Consider the following 19,623-nt stretch of genomic DNA (forward strand, 5'->3'; position numbering starts at 1 on the left):
ACAATTGGATTTCGTTTTATAATTAGAGTTTTTAACATTTGAATATGGGTGTTTACTATAGATAGATGTATATTAAGCTACTATTATATATATATTTAATATAAATGATACTGACAGAATAACTCCACGTCCAGAACGTCCAACAACTAGGTGGCAGCAAAATGTATATTTCTGTCATGAAATCACGGTTGCGATGTTGCTGCAGTTTCTACGGAAGTACTGTTGCGTACCCACTGGTAGAAAAAAGCAAGTGTACTCATTGAAAAAAGAGTAATAATGGGTGCGTATCCATCTACATTTTAAGGATACATTTACCCGGCTTCGTAGGTAGGTGTGAGAACTAAACCAACGTTACATTTTAAGCGATTACTACAAGGCTGGCTGTTACCAAGCTCAATGTATTTCTAGAAGGACCCAGCCCAATAAGCGAATGTTACTTAGCTTATCTACCTGTCATAATAGCTAGCTAGCTCACAAGCTACTACGAAGTAATGAACTGACAATGTTTTACGTTGTTGTGTAGTTGTGCTTGTCTGTAATGTAAATTAACCTTGAAGGTTGGGAAGTATAATTTTACCATTGACTCATCTTTGTCCCTACGCACCTCCCATTGGAAGTGTGTGAGAAAGTGAGATGACATTGACTCAATAATGCAGTGGTTATCAGATGCAACCTGTCCTATTAATTATCACTGATCTTTTCCAGAGCGGTTATGACCGGTCGTCTCTCTGTGTCCCCAAGTCACAGGCGCCATGAAGCTAAGACTACACTTCGTGGTGGACCCCATGGGCTGGTTCTGCGTTAGTATAGTGTTTGCAATCTGGCTCTACAACTCGGTCTTTGTGCCCAAGTTGGTGTTGCTACCACATTTCAATGAGGGGCATATCCCGTGGGCTTTGGTTGTCAGTGAGTATCCGTCCTGTGGACCAGGAGTTCTCGATATGTCTGATTTAGTCATGTCTGTTTCTCAGCTGTGCAGTCATCCTACTCCTACTCCTCTCCTAGGTTACTACATTGTGTCGGCCCTCTGTATGGCGGCTCTTTTCAGAGCTTCAACGGCCGACCCCGGGCGTCTTCCTCCCGACCCCCACATCCCACACTCGGGTAACTTTCGAGTTCTCCACTTTTTGATGACAGGTTCACTGATATGTAAGGTGCCCTGCCTGAATTGCTGCAGGACCTGTACGGTTTGACGTGGCCAGTCGTGACCCGGGGCGTCTCGTCCCTGCGTTTCTTCTGTTTCAGAGAGGGAGCAATGGGAAATGTGTAACAAGTGCAACATGATGAGACCGAAAAGGTCCCACCACTGCAGTCGCTGTGGCCATTGTGTACGGCGGATGGACCACCACTGTCCGTGGTAAGGCTCCGGACACTTGAGACTGGGCCGGGCAGCCAGGGCCAGTGCTAGGCGTAAGCGACGTAAGCGGTCAATTAGGGGGCCCCGCGACCGCTAGGGGGCCCTGGATTTAATTTTGCTTAGGGCCCCCAAAAGGCTAGAGCTGGCACTGCGGCCCGCACAGTTTGTGTTACATTTAAAGGCCGCTGCCGGTTGTATTGTCAGGTTGTTGTTCACTCAGTTGGCCAACAGAGGGGGCTAGCTGCCCAGTGGGGACACTCAGCATTCCCAGGATGGTTAGGTATTTCTGAACCTGTTAGACGACAGGTGTCAAACCGGCTCCACCGAGAGCAGTGTCTGCAGGTTTTCGCTCTTACTTGTCCTTAGTTGATTAATTAGGTCACTGATTAGTTAGGAAGTATCCTCACTTGGTTGTGTAGGTCTCAGTTCAGGCGAAACTGAAAGACAAAAACCAGCACACACTAGGCCCCTCCATGGATAGTTTTGACGCCTGTGTGTTAGTTTAGTGAATTGTTTGCACACACATCTATTTGTCTTTTTGGGAATGCCTATTTAATATTTAACTTGCTTGCTACTAGGCTTTTAAGTGGTGCAATGAAATGTATCTTTCTCTTCTTGTTCCTGGCAGGATCAATAATTGTGTAGGGGAGGACAACCACTGGCTCTTCTTGCAACTTTGTTTCTACACACAGGTCCTCAGTTTGTTCACCCTGTTTCTAGACTTCTGCCAGTACTATTACTTCCAGCCTTTGACCACACTGGACCAGGTAATGAACTTAATGCAAAGGGATGCCTTTTCAACCCAAAACTAAAACTACAGTAATAAATGAATCACTGGGCCAGAAACCTACGTGGCGTGGTCTCATGGGTTGGTTTTTATTTTTTAATAGTAATCGAAAAGAAACATGTGGTCAAAAATGTGTTGTTAGTTCTCGTTTTTATTCAAGATTTGACCATATTAACATTTTAGAATGTGATATCACTCTCGTAAACCCTTCTTCCTTCCCTGGATTGTTGGTGATTGGATTTGAGTAGGGGACGCTTGGGCTGTAACATGCATGGTGCTGTGAAGTTGACAATGTTCTCTTCTTTTCTGGTTGGCCTCTCGTAGGAGGCGTTTTTGGCCCGTCATGAACTGGCCCTAATACGAGTGTCTACAATCATGGGCCTGGTGATGTTTGGCGGCATGAGTAGTCTCTTCTACACTCAGATGGCTGGTATCCTTACCGTGAGTCTCTCCATGTCTCTCCATGACAGGCGCAGGAAACTGTTTTTTGTATGTGAAACACGTGATTTTGGTGTAGTGCATTTCTGTCCCATGTGGACGGTAGGTTAAGATGACGGTAATGAGGTTGATCGGTGCAGTTGGGTTGGCCAAGAATGTGTTGGTCGAGCAACCTGAATGTTGCATGTTTGTGTCACTTCATGGACTACCTGGGCATTTTGTGTAGATGGCTAGATTTCTACAACTTACTAAATTTGAATTGCTTAGCTACAGTAGCATGGCACCTGAACGTAAACCTAACCTTCTGTTAGCCAACTAGCTTGCCTAGCTTGGAATGTTTGTTAATGTAGCTACATAGAGGTTTTATGAAGAAAGAAGATTGTGTTATTAAACTTCTTAATGTCCCTCATTTAGAGTAAGACATTTGTCTATTTTACTAGAAGCTCTGATCATTATTATAAAAGTAATCTATTGAAATAAGGTATACTAGCTAGCTGTATAACACTGCGCATTTCATGAAATTTACATCTGGCTCGTTCTCTTCCTGACCAAATCCTGACTCAGTCCCAACTTGATCGTGAATAGTTTCTGAGCAGTTTCTGACCAGATTTGGACCTACTGTTGTCGTGCACGCAGTTGGAATATCAAGGTGTCTTTGTAAACATAACCTTGTCCTTGACTGTCACGACTGCTTAGTGGACGAGTCCTCATCTTCAATCCCTGTGAGTGGATTGACAGAATGTAATGCAACTGCACCAAGATTCAATATACTTAACAGCTTACATGTGAGCCCAGCTGCGTAAAACTGTCTTATCTGGACTGCTAAGCCGTTCTTTCCATTACAGTCCCGGTGGGTTTACATGGGTCCTTCTCACCGCCACACAGGCCTCTTCTACATAATGACATTAAGGGATTGGGTCGTGGAAGGCCTAGTTAGTCCCATACTCGTGTTGTTGTTCCACGGACCCGTGAACAGGCTTAGTAACAGATTTAGTGATTGGCCAAATCCCTACACCTCCAGGTCTCAATGTACTGATGAGTGCCACTAGAAGCTATAGGTTATTTTTAGACAACAAAACGTACGTCAAAGAGGACAATGGCAGGATGTTTCAGTTGTTTAGTGGAGGGCAAACTACAAACGTTAATGAATTAGAGCATTCCACTAAAAAAGTGCTTCTTGTTGGTGACTTGAATGATGACAAAATATCACTATATTTACTAAGTAATGGCGAGGAAGAGGTATTTGTGGACAGTCATTGTGTACTGTGATGTGACGTCTGTCAATGTTCTAACTATTTCCCTCGTTTGATCTTGTAACAGGACACAACCACTATCGAGAAAATGTCTTTCTCTAATGAAATGTAAGTACCATTCATCTGTTCCTTTGTGTTCCACTTGATAAAAGGACCGAGAAAGTCCTTTTAAAGTTCTGATCCATATAAAACAATGAATTTCTTAGTCACAGTTAAGTAATGTCAATACAGTACAACAATATATGCTGGGACATTTCTCTGCGTTTCATAATTCTTATAACTTTGCAAGCACCGTGTGAATTCTTTCAAAGAAGTTAATAATAGCATGTGAAGTGTTCATATAGCCGTAAAATCATGTTAGCAGAGTGTGCTAATAATTTCTAGGCGTGAAAGAAGTGTGGTGTTTGGCAAAGATTACGTTTCTAGCTCAACTGAGTGAATCTGGTTTCTTTGAAAAAGCGTTAAGGGTACTGTCTATTCGCATGCAGGGAGACAAGGAAAGAGAAGAGTCTGAGGCTTTGTTTCCGTGGTAGGGGGCAGGATATTAATCCGACTGACTGCTTTGAGGAAATGTAAACAAAAGCTATACTTTTTGTTATGATACAGATGGATGGGTCCAGGATTATCATGGCCATGTTATGCCCATACCATCTGTTCAGGGATTTCTAGTCTGGTGGGCAGGTAGTTGTTTTGAAAGCGCTATGAAATGTGGCAATATGTTATACCTCATATTCCGAGACCCCCAAGAATATAGCTATGACACGTTAAAACACAATTTCCTTATTTTTAAGACAGGCCACAACATTTTAAATAACGGTGAAAATAATAGTACTCCCCGCAAATAGAACAGAAACTTTTGCTAAATTAATGGGAGTTTTGTAATCTTCCTTCCTTGGGGCGGATTACCCCTTCATTGCTTGAAGACGTCGCTTGGCTCTGAACAACCACTTCAAGTTCAGAATTCCCTCGCGATTTGACGCTGTTTTCCAGCCATTTGGCAAATCGCTACGGTGCCGTTAAGTGAAATCTGGCGTTGCACAAGGTTCTGTGTCTGGTCTTCATCGATCGGTGTACGTCTTTTTCACGCTCTCTTCTGCAGAGACTCTTCCGGTGGCGGTCCAAAGAAATGCTGGCAGCGGACTCTGGCTGAGGTGTTCGGCACTACCTGGAAAATCCTCTGGTTCCTCCCGCTGAGGAGCAGGCAGCCGCTGACCTTTCCCCATCACCTCCGGAGTCATGTGTAAGCGCCAGTGACGGAGCTCTGTCGGACTTCACTCCCGACGGTAGGCCGCGACCTCCCCCCAGAGAATACACTGTGCCGCTCACACGCGCCAACCTCCTTCCACCTCCCTTCGAAGTGCCGTCCACGCCGGGTGTTAGCGGTTGGCGCGTGGACGCGCCCTGCTTTTCTGTCCATCTCCATGGGACCCCAGGTTGACTGAACCGGGTCACGAACTTCCGCTTGAGTCGAGGGTTAACACCTCGGGCCGCACCGCATGTGTTGCGTGCCCTTCGTCAACCTGTCAACGTGACGCTCTACCTGCTTCAATAGGAAACCAACCACCAAAAATATGTTGTTATGAGTAATACGTTGTTTTGAGTAATTGTTTCAACCGAAATCGTGGAACGGACGTGATCGTCAGCCATCGAGAATGAATCCTCTTGATCTTGGGTGCTGCTGTTGGTCCTGAGGGCCACTGTACCCTCAGTGGCTAATGACCGCGTCAGACCCCAACGGCTTTAGTGTAGCAGAGTCGATACTGTTTTCTGATGACACGTTTGGGCTTCTGCCCTCAAGGGAATTTACTTTTGGGGGAAACTTTTGGTAAAAGGCCAGTGGTTAAGGCTGGGATACATTTAAACCCATCCTGGAAAAGGTTACTTGGTGTCTTTATATATCATATATTAATCTTGCGCCACACGCTTCTTATTCTGAAAAGTGAAACCATACCCGAGAGGTGAGGGGAAGTTGACCCAATGTGGATTTTGATGTGCTATGTAAGACCAGTCTTAGTTAATTAGACCAGAAGCAAAAGCTAAGTGGGTTTGAATTGAGTCCTAAGAACGTCAGGTTAATTTTCCTTTTCAAACCAACCTAAATTCTGACTCTTAACTCTGTTGCCAATTCACAGGTTAATTGTTTTATAATTTGTGCCTTTGGACTTTTTTTTTATACTTTTTTTTTAAACTGTAAATCAGCAGTGTGTCTGTGTCTGTTATTGTCTTGTGGGCTATGACCTGGTTGAGAAATGTTTCTGTTGGTCTCCCAAATCTTTTGAACACTTGCTTTTTACAGAAAGTTATTATTTGGGGAAGGAGTTGAATATCAAGTAGTAGGTAGACTGGTTTACGCATCACTATAAGATCAGTTCCTTGATTGAACTGGATTCCATAATTCTACGGTCAGAGGGTTGCTTTATTTACTTGTTGCGCTAATTGAATGTTTTAAATAATGTTTTATGATGCTCCTGCAAAAAAGAGTTTACTAACGTGTCATTTGAACATTTTTATAATGTGTGTCAGGTCTTGCTCCATTAACATTTTCTGGTGTAGAGCAGAATTTACTTACCCTTCAGTTTTATTCAAATATTCATTACATTTTGTGCTCTGAAAGAGCTATTTTAAATGTGCCGAAGCTGTAAGGTAGCCTGGCGATGAGAGACCCCGATAACCTCCTTGCCACATGACTGTCATACATTCTTTTCTCAACTATAATGATTTTGGCTATGATCTAGACTACCACGTGATCTCTGTAACACTGTCAAATAGCCTTTTGTACTCGTCTACTGTCATTACAATTTCTATGACATATAACTTGATAAATGGTTAAATATTGAGCTAGAGGGCTTTAACAATCATGAGTTATTTTGCATTAGTGTTTATTGTCTTGCTACTTCCAATAACCAATGGGATAAACATATCAGTCTTTGCTCCTCCATTTTAGATACTACTTTGCTTGTTACCTTTTCAAACCTGTTTAACCTTATCAATGACCACAGAATGAGTGACTTAAATGTCATTATGATGAGTCAAAATACACTGTATGATAGTGATGTGATAGACTAATATATTTATCTATTGTTGTACACAAAGCTGTCAAATTGTATTTGAATTCTACTGCTACTAACATACTACTGCTACTACTATTGCTTTTCATACTCTCACTGTTTCTGCTTCTACTACTATAAATCATACTTCTACTACTACTACTACTACTACTACTATTCACCATAACACAGCTTCGATCTACTCCTACCACTACTACTCATCATACCATTTCTATGATATCCTTCCCCACCTACCTCTGTATCAACTACTGCTAATATTACTCATCATTACACTACTACAGTACTGCTATTACTACAAATCCCTGTATAAAAGGATTTCGTCAAATGTTTATCAAATCCAACACGTTATATTTATTTAATACATTCCACAGCCCTATTGGAAGTTATTACTTTAATCATTTTAATGTATGATAACTTTTAGTCTTCTGATGTTAATGTTAGACTTGTGTACTGTTGTTTCTGCTCTAAATTGTCAATCTTTATTTTTTGCTTTTTCTTTTGTCAACTTTGGTTGTTTCTACAAGGTAGTGGAGACTGAAATCACTTTTTATGTAATGACTGTCTAAAATGTAAATTTCCTGGTTGGTATATTATTCATTTGTATGTATTTTTTCCTCTGTACCGCTTTCATCATGTACAGTCATATAGTCTGCGTCATATATACGATAATGGGAATATTATTGTCAGTTCTTGCAAAATGTGTTTTTGTTTACATTTGAAGTACCTTTCAGTGCGTCACATTAATGGGAGCACCTCCAGGCACTGTCTTAAACCGTAGATTGTTAACCATACCGTGCATCAACTGTTGTTTACACAATCACTTTGGCATTAAGCACGTAAAATAGTCTGACAAGGAGCTCTGATATGAACTGTGCCGTCAATACATCAACCTGTATCACAAAGGGCTGAACGCTGGGCCCCCATTCATGTACAGCATATTAGGATTTACTTAACACCTTGCTCTAGGTAAGAGTGCCTTTGCATACTGACTAAAACAAATTAGGAAGGAGATGCCGCATGTATTGGTCGGTTCTTAGAAATTATGTATTGTAATTTGCATTCATGACATGTGCACGTTCAAAGTTAAATGAGTCTACCTGTTTTTTTGTTGTTGAGCAGTTTGGAGCAGCAGTTTGGAGTAGCAGTTGTTCACAGTCTGAAATTTCAGTTTGATGGACCAACGTTGCCTAAACTCTGACTTATTCTAAATTATTTTTTTTTATTTTTATTTTTTTTGCAAAAGCATCCTTTCTCGATATAATTAGGGAGAATGCGTATGTTGCAGTGTAGATCATACACATGTTGTGTATATATCATAGTTACACATTGTATATTTCCGACTGTGTCATGAATTGCGTTCTGCTCTGACAGACTCCCAGGATCCATTGCACTGCTGAAGGTTTGACATTTTAAACATTTTGCCCAGAGATTTTTTGCAATCAGAAGAAATGTAAATTAATAGAAAATATTTATCTGAACTCTTTTAAATTTGACGTAGATGCAGATTTCCATTCAAATATTGACACCCTTGTACTTTTCTTAAATGTTAGCTGCTCCTTCTAAATTAAGTTTACATTTCAAAAATGATTTCCTTTCTTGAATTTTCGACGTTGTGGATTTGTTTTGTAAATGTACCTTCATCGTGTTTTATCAGCGACCTTCTGTGTTTGAGATGTCCTGCACTGGCAGCTACTTTCAGATCTCGTCACAGGTTTATGATTTGATTGAAATCCACTCCGTTACAGTCCAGCGTCACTCCCCTCTTTGAAGTGTGCTTAGGTTGTTGTCTGGCTGGGACTCCCAGGTCCTTTAGTGGGACCCCATATTCTGGGCCCCAGATTGAACGGTGGACTTTCCGTATTAATCCACAAAGCCCTTTGTGTTTGAGAGCCCCAGTAACAGAGGCAGAGAAGCAACCGCACAGCGTCGTCTGATCTCTCCCGTCCTTGATTGTAGACAGTGTGTTCTTTTTCATTAAACGTTTAATTTGGTCGTCAGTAAACACAGCACTAGAGCCAAAGAGCTCTAATTCTGTTTAATTGGTCTATGGGACATTTCCCCCCAGGGTTTAGGTTTATTCAGGTGGGCTTTTGAGGACAGTCTGGCTTTCTTGTGTCTTGAACAGTGGAGTCTTCCTATGTTTTTTAACAACCAAATTAAGTAAACAGTAAACACCCTGGGTGTAATGGTTTTGGGGGCGGTCTGGTGATGCTGTCGTTGGTATAAGGGTCTGGGAAAGTGTCCGAGGCCTCGTGAAATCCGCTGATTCTCAATGTGTTTTGGATGGCGTTGTTTAGCCATCCAAACAATGTTTTCTGTTTAACCTTGTGTAATCCAGCCACATCGCTCAATGAATTGCTTGAGTATTTAGGTGGCCTGTGAAAACCCACACAATTAATGAGCCGCAAGGAGGAATCGGTAGAGGGCACCCCCCAAACTGTGGAAAATAAGAACCGCTGAAGAGTGACCCATATTTCCTGTTAAAAAATTGTGAAAAAGGTTCATTACAGGTTACGAAGTTTGTTACCTTGGCAGTTACCTTGTCCAAAGCTAAAACGGTCAATGCTATTCCTCTTTTTTTTTTTTAATGTTTTTTTTCATTTTGTTTATTATATTGTGGGGTTTATTAAAATACTTTTATATTGAAAGTCCATTAAAAACACATGGTGACCAAAGTTCTTTATGGAAAGTGCTAGGGTGCAAATATAGCTATTTGACTGGATTTATACTCCTGGATGTGTACTTTTCAAGATATTGTTGGGCCACATTTTAAACAGCTACCTATATAACGAATCATTACTGTTTTTGTATTCTTACATTATACCTGTATTCTAAAAATAATATTGTTTGTTAATATACGGATATATAGATACAGTGGGGTTGTTCTCCCCACTGTATATTTAGGGATGGCGTAATGAATGGCACATCACTTTAGACTTCATATTGTCCATGTGAGACTATTTCAGGGAAAAGCATTTAGTTTTTTACTTTTTTCACTTCTCAAATTTGAAGGATTTTGTTTAGGAATCGATTTTAATTGTTTGATTTTATTCTTCATCATTTAGTTCTGATCTCTTTTGGTAGAGCTGGGAGAGGCTGAATGTAAAGTGTATGAATTGTCAGATGGGTCTCAGGTTTTATTCTATACATTTTTTTTGACACTTTACACTTTAATTTTTTATTTCTAATCCTGGGAATATAATGATAAGACAATTTATTTAATAAATGGTGCACCTGTATTCCGAAATGTTTCATTGTATTTCTTGTATTTCAGTATTTCTTGACGGTTTCTGGTTAACGCTGGTGTCCAATACATCCATCTGGTTAGCTGCTGTGCAGGTGGGTTCTACCACTAGGTCAGTCCGGCTAAAGTATAGGGTTGGAGCAAAACCCTGCCACCCCAACAACTGAGGTTATTTTTACACGCTGTCGTTCCAGTCAACCGAGCAAGAGGATCTTATGCCATGTCTTTTTGCAGGCAAGCCTGATCGGCCCCACTCCTAAGATGGTAGACAGGACATGTATTTAGGTGATGGAGGGTACTACGACTTGTTACAGAGATGATGTGGTGCGGTAATGAAAGGAGGAGCCAATCTGTTAAGGAGAGCTTAACACCTGACCATGTTTGGTCCTTAACACCTGACCATGTTTGGTCCTTAATACCTGACCATGTTTGGTCCTTAACACCTGTACATTTCGACCTCCCTGTTGATTCCGTGGCGGATATGACCATAGACCGGTGGTGCTACTGTACACGTTGCTGTTATGTCGCGTTTATATCGTGGTTATAGCCGGGTGACGTAGGGCTGGATCACTCCATATCTACGATGACCACGACGTAACTCCGTGGTCCAGGAACTCTGTCGCCCCCCTGGTCCCGACCACCCCGGTCAGGCCTGCTTAACGTGTGCCTGATCCGTGAATGTCGTTCGTTTGCGTCATTTGTTGTCTTCCTGAAAAATCCTAACTGAAAACGTTTTGGCACACTTTTCTCCTGGTCCCATGTGATTCATGTTCCTTTTGGATGTCACGAACCAAACCGATGTAAAGGCAGTTTCCTGTTATGTGGAAATCGCTTCGTCCTGGTGCTCGCATGCTGAGTGGCCGTTTTAATCTGGTGACTTTATGGTTAATCGTTTCACCTGTAATTCATTGGGACAAAATTGTACCTTTTGTGTTTATTTCTAAGTTAAGGAAACAGCCTGTGCCATCCTATTCAGTACAAAAGCTTGGTAGCCTAGGCTAATATTGTACTGTTGCCATGCTTAGTATATGCTTATGGGATGCATTTCTTTCTAACCTGCATAAATAGCGAAGGCACATCCAGTATCTGTCCATTGTCCATATCTACAGTGGTTCTACATTTTGTGTTTAAATGCTATTGATTATTCTTTTTTTTTTCTTCTTGTTGGCTCATTACACTTTGTCAGACAGGCATTGAAGTAGACCCCGTGGCCTGTCCAAATGCGTTACGCTTGCCCGAGTGAACTTGCCTAATAAACGAGGCGATGGGCCTGCTCCTCACATGTCGTGGGGGGAGGGGGGGGGGGCGGTGTCATTGGCGTAATGTGTCTTTAATTTTGTATGATGTGGAAATGTTTCACCATGAGTCGATGTTCCCCGATTTCCTCCGTCTCTGATCCGGCTTCAAGTGGACTAATTAAACAAGTGGGGCCACCTGTTACCAGCCCATGACTGGACATCTGGCTGAACAAAGGAAACCATTAAAGGCCTGATTTAAACATAACAAGTAAAGCGTGGAGGAGTGTCTTCCAGGATACTAGCCATATCTACCTAGTTTTATTAGCCTTGTGATTGGTGGTATTACCGCCCAAAAGGCTCTGCTTCATTTCACCAAGCCTAGACTAGGATTAACTATGTTGTAGACATCATGTCAAACATCTTTAAAGGTTTTTGTTGGTAATTAATTGCAGATTTTTTTTTTTCCTTCTTTTTAATAGTTCAGTTCTTTTGTTTCCATATAGGTCATGTTTAATCCAAGCCTATATGACAAACCTTGAACAGCACGCTTGAGATACGAAAAGAGTACCGTAAGACTGGTAATAATCTCCATACGCATTCTATGACATGCCCTTCATTTCAATTGGTGAATATAAACTTAAAATATCTATATTATTTTTTAAATGCGTTGTGCATAAAAACGATCTGCCAGTCTAACTGATATACCGTAAGCATCTGGTAGTGTCGGCACGGTAGACCGTTTCTGTCGTCTCCGTTACAGGGTTCTTCGTTCTAACACCATGATCTTTAAGGGAACCCTGCAGTGTCGCACCATCAGCTGAGCACGGCTAACATGTAAACATCCCTATTGAAACGTTACCAGTCTGGGCCCTCAGGAAAGAGGCGCACCGACACATCATACGTACGCCGGGGCGGTTCAGAAGTCTGTCTACCAACCGGAAACCGTTGAAACGACACGGTCGATTGACGGCAAATGGGACAAAGTCTCGGCTGACGAGTGTACGGCGTACACGGAGCAGCAAAATGAACGGACGCCGGCTGCGTGAGCGGTGGTTCAGAGACTGTCTCTCCGGTGGCAGGTGTTGGGAACGTTCCCCCGGCCGTCTCCCAGCTGCAGTGGAACCACTTCCCCCGGACTGGTCAGTGAAGGCATTGATTTGGCCTATTGATTTTCACATTAGAAGTCGGTGTGGTTGAAGAAGAAGAAAGTATAAATCCGATTAAAGCTGGATCTCCGAAACGTTAAGCCTAATCCAATCAAAACTATGAAACTTATCGATTTTTTTTCTTTCTTTTCTTTCCCCCTCTCATTCCGAATCAATAAAGTACGCGGCGCGTGCCGGCGGCTGACCACTCCAGTGGTGTGAACTTAGGCCTTCACTTTCCAAAGGCCGGGGGCCAATGAACACAAGCAAGCCTTGGCGGTGCCGTTTAATGGTGGAAAACCTACACTATATTTGAAGTATTTCAGTGTTTCGTAGGTGTTTGTCTCATGTCGTTGTGTCTATGGCTCAATTAATAATGTGACTTTTAGTGGGTACCCTTTTGTCTGGTCAGTGCTTCTCAAGGGAACCTAATTAGGGAGGGACATGACGGATAGTTTCTCAAAAACCAAAAGGCCTCCTCACCTTCACAGAGACTGGTGGAGAGGAGGTGGGTTGTATGGCATTGAGAAAAGGCCTCAGACCTCCATGCGAGAGCTCCCTCAGACCTGTTTAGATGTTCTGAATGTGCTGAACGGTGTGCGCTTTGTTACTGCTACACAAGCAGAGATGGGCAGTGTTCATTTTCTATGTATTCGAAAGGCATATTTCATTATTCCTGAACTACAATGTCATTTCTAAAAGGATATTTTGAGACCAGTAATGTGTATTTAAAAAAAAATAAAAATAAAATAAAAAGCATTTCTATATCATTTTTCACTTCAATTAATGGCAGCAATTGGTGCGTGGGTAGAACTATCCGATCTGACATTGAGCATCTCATCAGGGATGGTCACGTTAACAGTCATGCTATGGATGATGTACTGAACCACCCTGAGACATTAGGGATACCGTGTCCTGCTAAACAGAGGTGCAGTATAGGCAGGATATGATACCCGACACCTGGACAGAGCCAGAAGAATTCTAGAAAAGGATAACGGGGAAATATTGCTAAATCCTGCTATGCAAAAACTTTTTAAGCCTTACCCAAGAAGAGATTCACAGGTGTAATCGCTCACCAAGGTGCTTCTAAGAACGGGTGAATAATTACATAATCAAAGTACATTGTTGTTGTTTTCTTTTTATTGATATTTCATGTTTTGGTGGGGGAGGGGGGACCGTACACAAATATTTTGTGGCAAATATTTGAAAGAAAAATGGTATTTAAATCACACTATGTAATGAAGTAGGGGTACGTTTACGATGCGCTGTATTAAAATAAAGGACTGTAATATCGGCCTATTATCTTACAGTTGAGCATGAGAAATATGAAGGGCCCCCAATTTGTAGCAGTAGTTGCCCTAAGTGACCCAGCCATCCCGAGCTGATGCAGGTAACTTGAAGGAAAAGTCCACAGGAGTCTACAATCCCCAACCACGTTTCCTGGTGTTGGTGTAAATGAGCGAGGGGGCCAGCGCACGAGAGATGAAACACTTAAGGTTTTATTTCCAATGGTTTTTTTGTCCCCACTGCCACGGACCGTGAATGGCAACCGTTCAGAACCACTGCCATTCATGTTGTACGGGCCAGTTCGCCCACTGTTCACGTGGGGCGACCCAGCTGCTGAGGCCAGGACAATGTGACCAGTTGGTGGCTTGGAATGTGGCAGGGGAGAAGAGATCTTTTCTACTGCCCTTTTAGATATCAACATTATTTGTTTCTTTGGAAAATTAACCCAATAACAAAGCAGTCGTTCTGGTATTGCGTTGCCCCTTTGTGTGTAACGGGTAGCTAACTTTTATACAGTGCGAGGCCTAGGCATGAGCGGTTTGAATACTTAAGGACCTAACTGGACTTCAGCTGGCATTGCATCTTGACACAGGGGCCAGACTCCCACTTGGTGTGACTGCGACACTTAACAGAAGAACGACGCTCCAGTTCTCCGTATCTCCCCAACTGAAGGAGTGTGTCTGCATGCACGAGTGCGCTTCAGGTCAAGTGTTTTATGTGTGTAATTGCATGTGTGCATACTTGCAAGTTTATGTTTGTGGGAGGGAGGGAGGTGGGGGGAGAGGGAGAGAGAGAGAAGAGAGAGGGAGGGAGGGAGGGGTAGAGAGAGATTGCAAGAGAGAGAGAGACACTGTTAAAGAAAGGTTTGGGGGGGGACTCGGGGGGGGGGGCGGAGGGAGTCTGGGCAGAGATCATGATCCTTGTAATCATGGAGGTTTAAGTCACTGGTCGTGTTTCAGACTCCTTCCCATGATGCAGCCTGCTGGGTAGGATTGGCCTACATGTAGCACAGCGTGCCACTCGTGACTCGTGTCTCCCTGATTAGGTGGCACATCCCTGCGCTGACCTGCGTCCCACCGAGGCAGCCGACGCTGCAATGACCGGACTGAGAGCTGCAGACGGCGGCATCAAGTGGCAGCTGTGTTATGACGTGTCGGCCCGGACCTGGTGGATGGTGAGTCCTCTGTTGTCTCATCGTCTCCATCTTTGTTTCTGTTTGTCCCGCTTTCATCCTGTACCTGGTCAGGGCTCAACGTCGCTGTGGTGTTTTTAAAAAAACGTGTTTGCGTGTGTTTTTGTTTTTAGAGTTCACCTGCAAGTATTATCCACTTTAAAGGTCATTCGCGCTGTCGGTGTTAGGTGCTTATTTGCAGAGGTAGAAATTCATTTTGAAATATGTCTGACCACCTGGGCAGCTGCGGCGTTGTCTGTGGGCTCTCAGCTTCCTGTCGATACGTTAAAACTCAGCATCTTTACGTGTCATTTGGGCAGAAGACTCTGCACCTCCAGGAGCCGTGACTGCCTTTCCGTCTGCGTTGCTTTTAGAAGGGTTCCGTTCTTTATTTGCTCAGACGGGTCACAGTTACCGTGCTGCACTTTCGGCGCGCGCTCGTTGACCCCTTAGGCGCATCACTTCTGCACGTGTCGTCGTTGTTCGACTGACTGAGTGAAGCAGTCGCCGGTGAGCCCACCGGACCTTGACGTTCTGATTGGCTGCTAATGAGGAAGTGGTCGTCTGTGTGATCGTTTAGCCTTCTTGGGTGCCTCTATTTTTTTTTTAGTAAGCACCCTTGGGTGGGATCTTGGATTGCAGATGCTCCCTGTCCTAAGTCCTGTCACTCCACTTGAACTTTGCATGGAAGCCCATTGGGTTTCTGTGAGAGTATGTTTTCTAGCTTGTCTTGGCCGTTCAATGTGTTCTTTAGGATTCATATATGGTCAGGGAGATGTCTCTCTCTAAGGTGCAGATCTTGGATGAGCTTCCACTTCCAGTCATGGAGTCTGCTTAACCATTAGTGGGGGAAATGGTAAGCTGATCCGAGATCAGCATCTGTCTAACTTCATCCTCCTCCACATATACCCTGGGAAATGCGTCGGCCACAACAGCCTTTTGTCCCCACTGCACATAATGAACACGTTGGAGCTGACCTTAAGGAAAGCTGAAACACAGACTCCTCTGTTTCCCAATGTAGCTAAAGAAAATTAATTGTAAACATGTTTATCGTCCAGCGTTTACTAATTTAATATACAATGGCAGTCTTTTTCTTTAGGTACAAGGAAAACCATTTATTAATTCAGTTTACTGCATCCAGTGTAACAAACACATCCAAAAATAATAACAATACAGATTTCTGGCTTTCATTCCAATAGGAATTTGCATATGTGGTTTGACATTCTTTTATTCCAGTAAAAGCTATTTTTTCTTTTTCATGGGGTCACACAGTTATGCCAGTGTCTAGATCTCCAGGACAATTGAATTGCATTCACACAGATAGTCCAAAGTTGATGTGTAAAAAGCTTAGAAAATAAAGGTCCGTTTCATTTAGACATCCAATCCTAAAAAGGATTACCAATCATTATTTTTTTTTAAAGGCCTTTTAGCAGGAATATGATTATTGCAAAGTGAATTTTTGCCATGTTCTTTTGTATACGTTTGAAGTTGACATTAGACTCGGCCGTTCCAAGTAGCTGCTATCCCGTGGTGGAATAGTTCTTGATACCAAAACCACTGGCGCCTCCTACTGAAATTTGAATGGAGATGCAGTCTATTCTCTTTCATTTAACTTCCATAATTCTACAATGCATGTGCTCCAGCTGTGATGACACTGCATGTCCGTAGGCAGTACGACGTTATTTTTTTCGGTAGTATAAAGCTCTTTTGTGAAGTGCAATCTTAGAGCCTTGAAATATTCGAAGGGATAGTGGATAATATTGATTACGTAATATCCATGCCTTCCTTAAATTGTGTTCCACGGTGTAATAGACTGCTTCAGAATGTACTGTAAAATGTACGAATAAAAAAATTACATTTGTTTTCCAAAGCTCTTTTTACTTATAGTTATCATAAAGTGCTTTTAGCGATGCGATCCCACACAACACCATCAGGAGGCAATGTGCACAAAGAAAGAAGATTTTAGCATTTACCTGTATTTACAAGGCATTATTATGTGATCAGTGATATTGGATAGTGTTACAGTAAACTACATTTTCAAACATCCAGTCAGTCAATGAACAGGTACAAAATTTAAAATAGAGGCCAATTAATCTATTTATTGATTAATTTCATTTTCACATAACCATAGAAAACCCTTATTGTGTGACTGATATTTCACAGTTTTCATTATGTGCTCTAAGTCAATATTATAGTGTGTTTTACCCCGTTAGGTTACATGTACAGTCCAGCCCGACTGACACCACGGCTTTCTCGTCTATTCCAAAACGGGCCAAGATCCATGAATATTGTCCAAATCTATCCAGCAACCTCATCTGCGAATCTAATTCATGACTTGCTCTGCTGTGCTAGGCCTTTTTGTAGTGCAAGTCTGTTGATTAATCAAGATGTCAATATACTCAAAATATCTTCTTGAGATTCTAAACCTACCAGGTACTTATAGTATTTTGTAGGGGAAAGGAAATGTCTCAGGCTGTCATACATGCAAATACACACACACATCTATACACACACATGTGTAGATGTATTGCTATAAAACGGACCGTGCAACATTTAAGACCCGAGAATTTACAAGCCACATGTTCGCGGGAAAAAATGCTTTGTGAAGTGTTGTCTTTTTGCATGATCATGGACTTTTTTTTGCTTGTTTTGTTTTGGCAAATGACTGCCACATAAACAAATATATGTGGCAACGTTATACGTAGCCAGAGAAAATATATAATACAAATTCATTGTTGATAGATTTACAGTGCTCTTCTAATACAACTTGATATACTTTCAAAAGAAAAATAGACAGAATGTATAATTATTTTCAAAGATATTGGTTAACAATAGGCCCCTTATCATCATTTTATGCTATCATAATACGTAGTTAAACTCATCATGCTATTTTCCCAATGAGCAACAAATATGTTTAAAACATTTATGTACAACGGCGAATAGAACTCCGACCGTTATTTTGTTCCACCTGAATCGTTTTAAAACATTTGGCCAAATAGGTGGAAAGAAAGAAAGCATCTTATTTAAAATATTTCGGAAATGTGCGCACAGTAAGCTATAGCAAATAAGACCACATACACCGCCTTCCATACAAAAATCACTTATAAAAACAGTGGGAACGTTGTGCGTAATGCGTGTGTAAAATGCGTAAAATAAACAAGTTCATGCCAGGATCAGAAAAGGTTTGGCTATTTCGGCTTCGTCTTAGACTTACACTGATTAATCGATAAATGATTGCATGATTAAAATACTCATGCATTTCGAATGGAGTACAGTAAAGACGTAGTATCTAAACTCGCAGAGAAAAGCACATAATCCTGTTTTCTCTCTGGAAATAGTTAAAGTTCAAGTAGATCGTGTTCACTTTCAGCGCAATCAGTGCACCAAAAGTGATCATGCAGTCGAAGTTTCGGTTGACCAACTTTTCCAACCTCTATACGTGGTGTCCATTTAATGTGGCACCTCCCCGTTCATAAGAATGGAATTCCTGCTTTCAAAACAAGAAAGCGTTTGATTTATATAGAAAAATAAATCAAATACTGGTAGCCTATTTATCGTGAAACTTCTGTTGGTCAGATACATTTTCCATGTGCGCACATACTATACGTAATTATTTTACCTTTTGCGGACCATGTCAGGGACGATTACAAGCCCCGTATCAAGAAGTCACTAAAGAAACCTATGCTTTTATAACTGTATTTCTTAACTATCAGTGTTGACTGCCTAATAAAATATTGTTACATGTAATTGACTTCTCTGTAAAACACTAATAATGACATTGCCTGAACAAAACATTTCAGTTGTACTGTACATGTGATGTAAAACCAGCCTATTTCAAATCAGCTGTTTTAGACCGTGATGTTCAGTGACCTCTTTAGGCCATGTTCTGCTGCGCATTGTATGTAGCATCATCTATGGTGATGTATTAATTTAGCCTATCATTCATTAAACGTGTAGGGCCTATATATTTTCTAAATATTTAAATACAATTGCAATGTAACAGAAACCAGATTGTAAAACCTGCCACAGTCCATTATCCATTGTCATTTAGAATCACCCAAGTCTGACTCTCTACTGTATTGGTCTAGCGAATGTATGCAATTGCATCCTCATATGAATGATATGCATATTAATTATACTATCCGGAAATAGTTAATCAAGAGTAGTTCCTTATATGAAGATGAAATCAGCAAAGGGCAGTGGACTATAGCCTACTGTTCCTACAGTACAATTGGAAATTATTTTAAATAATAGCCAGTAAAATAACTATATGTATACATTGCAGTTTTTGTCTACAGTAATCATAATCGTTTGCGAGTAACGCTTTTTTAAATATGATAGTAGTAAAATATGCTATATTCTTAGAATTGTACATATGTTTTTCTCATAACCACAGATACTCCGCAGATAACCGCAGCTTCTGCAAGTCCAGCAGTGTGCAGTCTGTGTTGACATGCAAGTAAAAGCCGCAAATACTGAGTAGCGAGCGGAAGTAAGAGGCCTACAGAACCGAGTCCTGAGGCCGCCGCGGCACTGACCAATGAGAGGCGAGTATCAACATTCTATTGCGGAGCTCTCTTTGGCTGCGCGGAGCCGCAGGGAGGTGGCAGTCAGACAGGGAAAGTGGAGGCGGAG

At 41.8% G+C, this 19,623-nt stretch overlaps 1 protein-coding gene and 1 long non-coding RNA gene across 5 annotated transcripts; both read left to right on the forward strand.

Moving 5' to 3' along the window:
• Window positions 1–117: 117 nt before the first annotated feature.
• On the forward strand, window positions 118–6,653 carry zdhhc21 (zinc finger DHHC-type palmitoyltransferase 21). Of its 4 annotated transcripts, none has more exons than XM_010887821.5 (8): window positions 118–327; window positions 742–906; window positions 1,006–1,104; window positions 1,246–1,357; window positions 1,986–2,124; window positions 2,469–2,585; window positions 3,903–3,943; window positions 4,935–6,653. In XM_010887821.5, the coding sequence occupies exons 2-8, from the start codon at window positions 753–755 to the stop codon at window positions 5,077–5,079; spliced, it is 807 nt and encodes a 268-aa protein (XP_010886123.1). In that variant the 5' UTR covers window positions 118–327; window positions 742–752; the 3' UTR covers window positions 5,080–6,653. The 4 variants fall into 4 exon arrangements, with proteins under 4 accessions (XP_010886123.1, XP_019898631.1, XP_019898632.1 ...); XM_020043072.3 differs by having other exon boundaries at window positions 118–280; XM_020043073.3 differs by having other exon boundaries at window positions 119–327; window positions 706–906.
• Window positions 6,654–11,750: 5,097 nt separating this feature from the next.
• Window positions 11,751–12,785, forward strand: LOC105020640. Its single transcript, XR_828744.3, has 3 exons — window positions 11,751–12,010; window positions 12,146–12,524; window positions 12,712–12,785. It is a non-coding gene; the product is annotated as an uncharacterized LOC105020640 (long non-coding RNA).
• Window positions 12,786–19,623: the final 6,838 nt, after the last annotated feature.

This window comes from Esox lucius, chromosome 24, assembly GCF_011004845.1.
Source record: "Esox lucius isolate fEsoLuc1 chromosome 24, fEsoLuc1.pri, whole genome shotgun sequence".
In the NCBI taxonomy this organism is placed as follows: domain Eukaryota; kingdom Metazoa; phylum Chordata; class Actinopteri; order Esociformes; family Esocidae; genus Esox; species Esox lucius.

Coding starts and splice junctions, on each gene's coding strand:
- zdhhc21 (XM_020043072.3), top strand. Junction 907..1,005: donor CCCGTGGGCTTTGGTTGTCA/GTGAGTATCCGT, acceptor CTCCTCTCCTAG/GTTACTACATTGTGTCGGCC. Junction 1,358..1,985: donor ATGGACCACCACTGTCCGTG/GTAAGGCTCCGG, acceptor TGTTCCTGGCAG/GATCAATAATTGTGTAGGGG.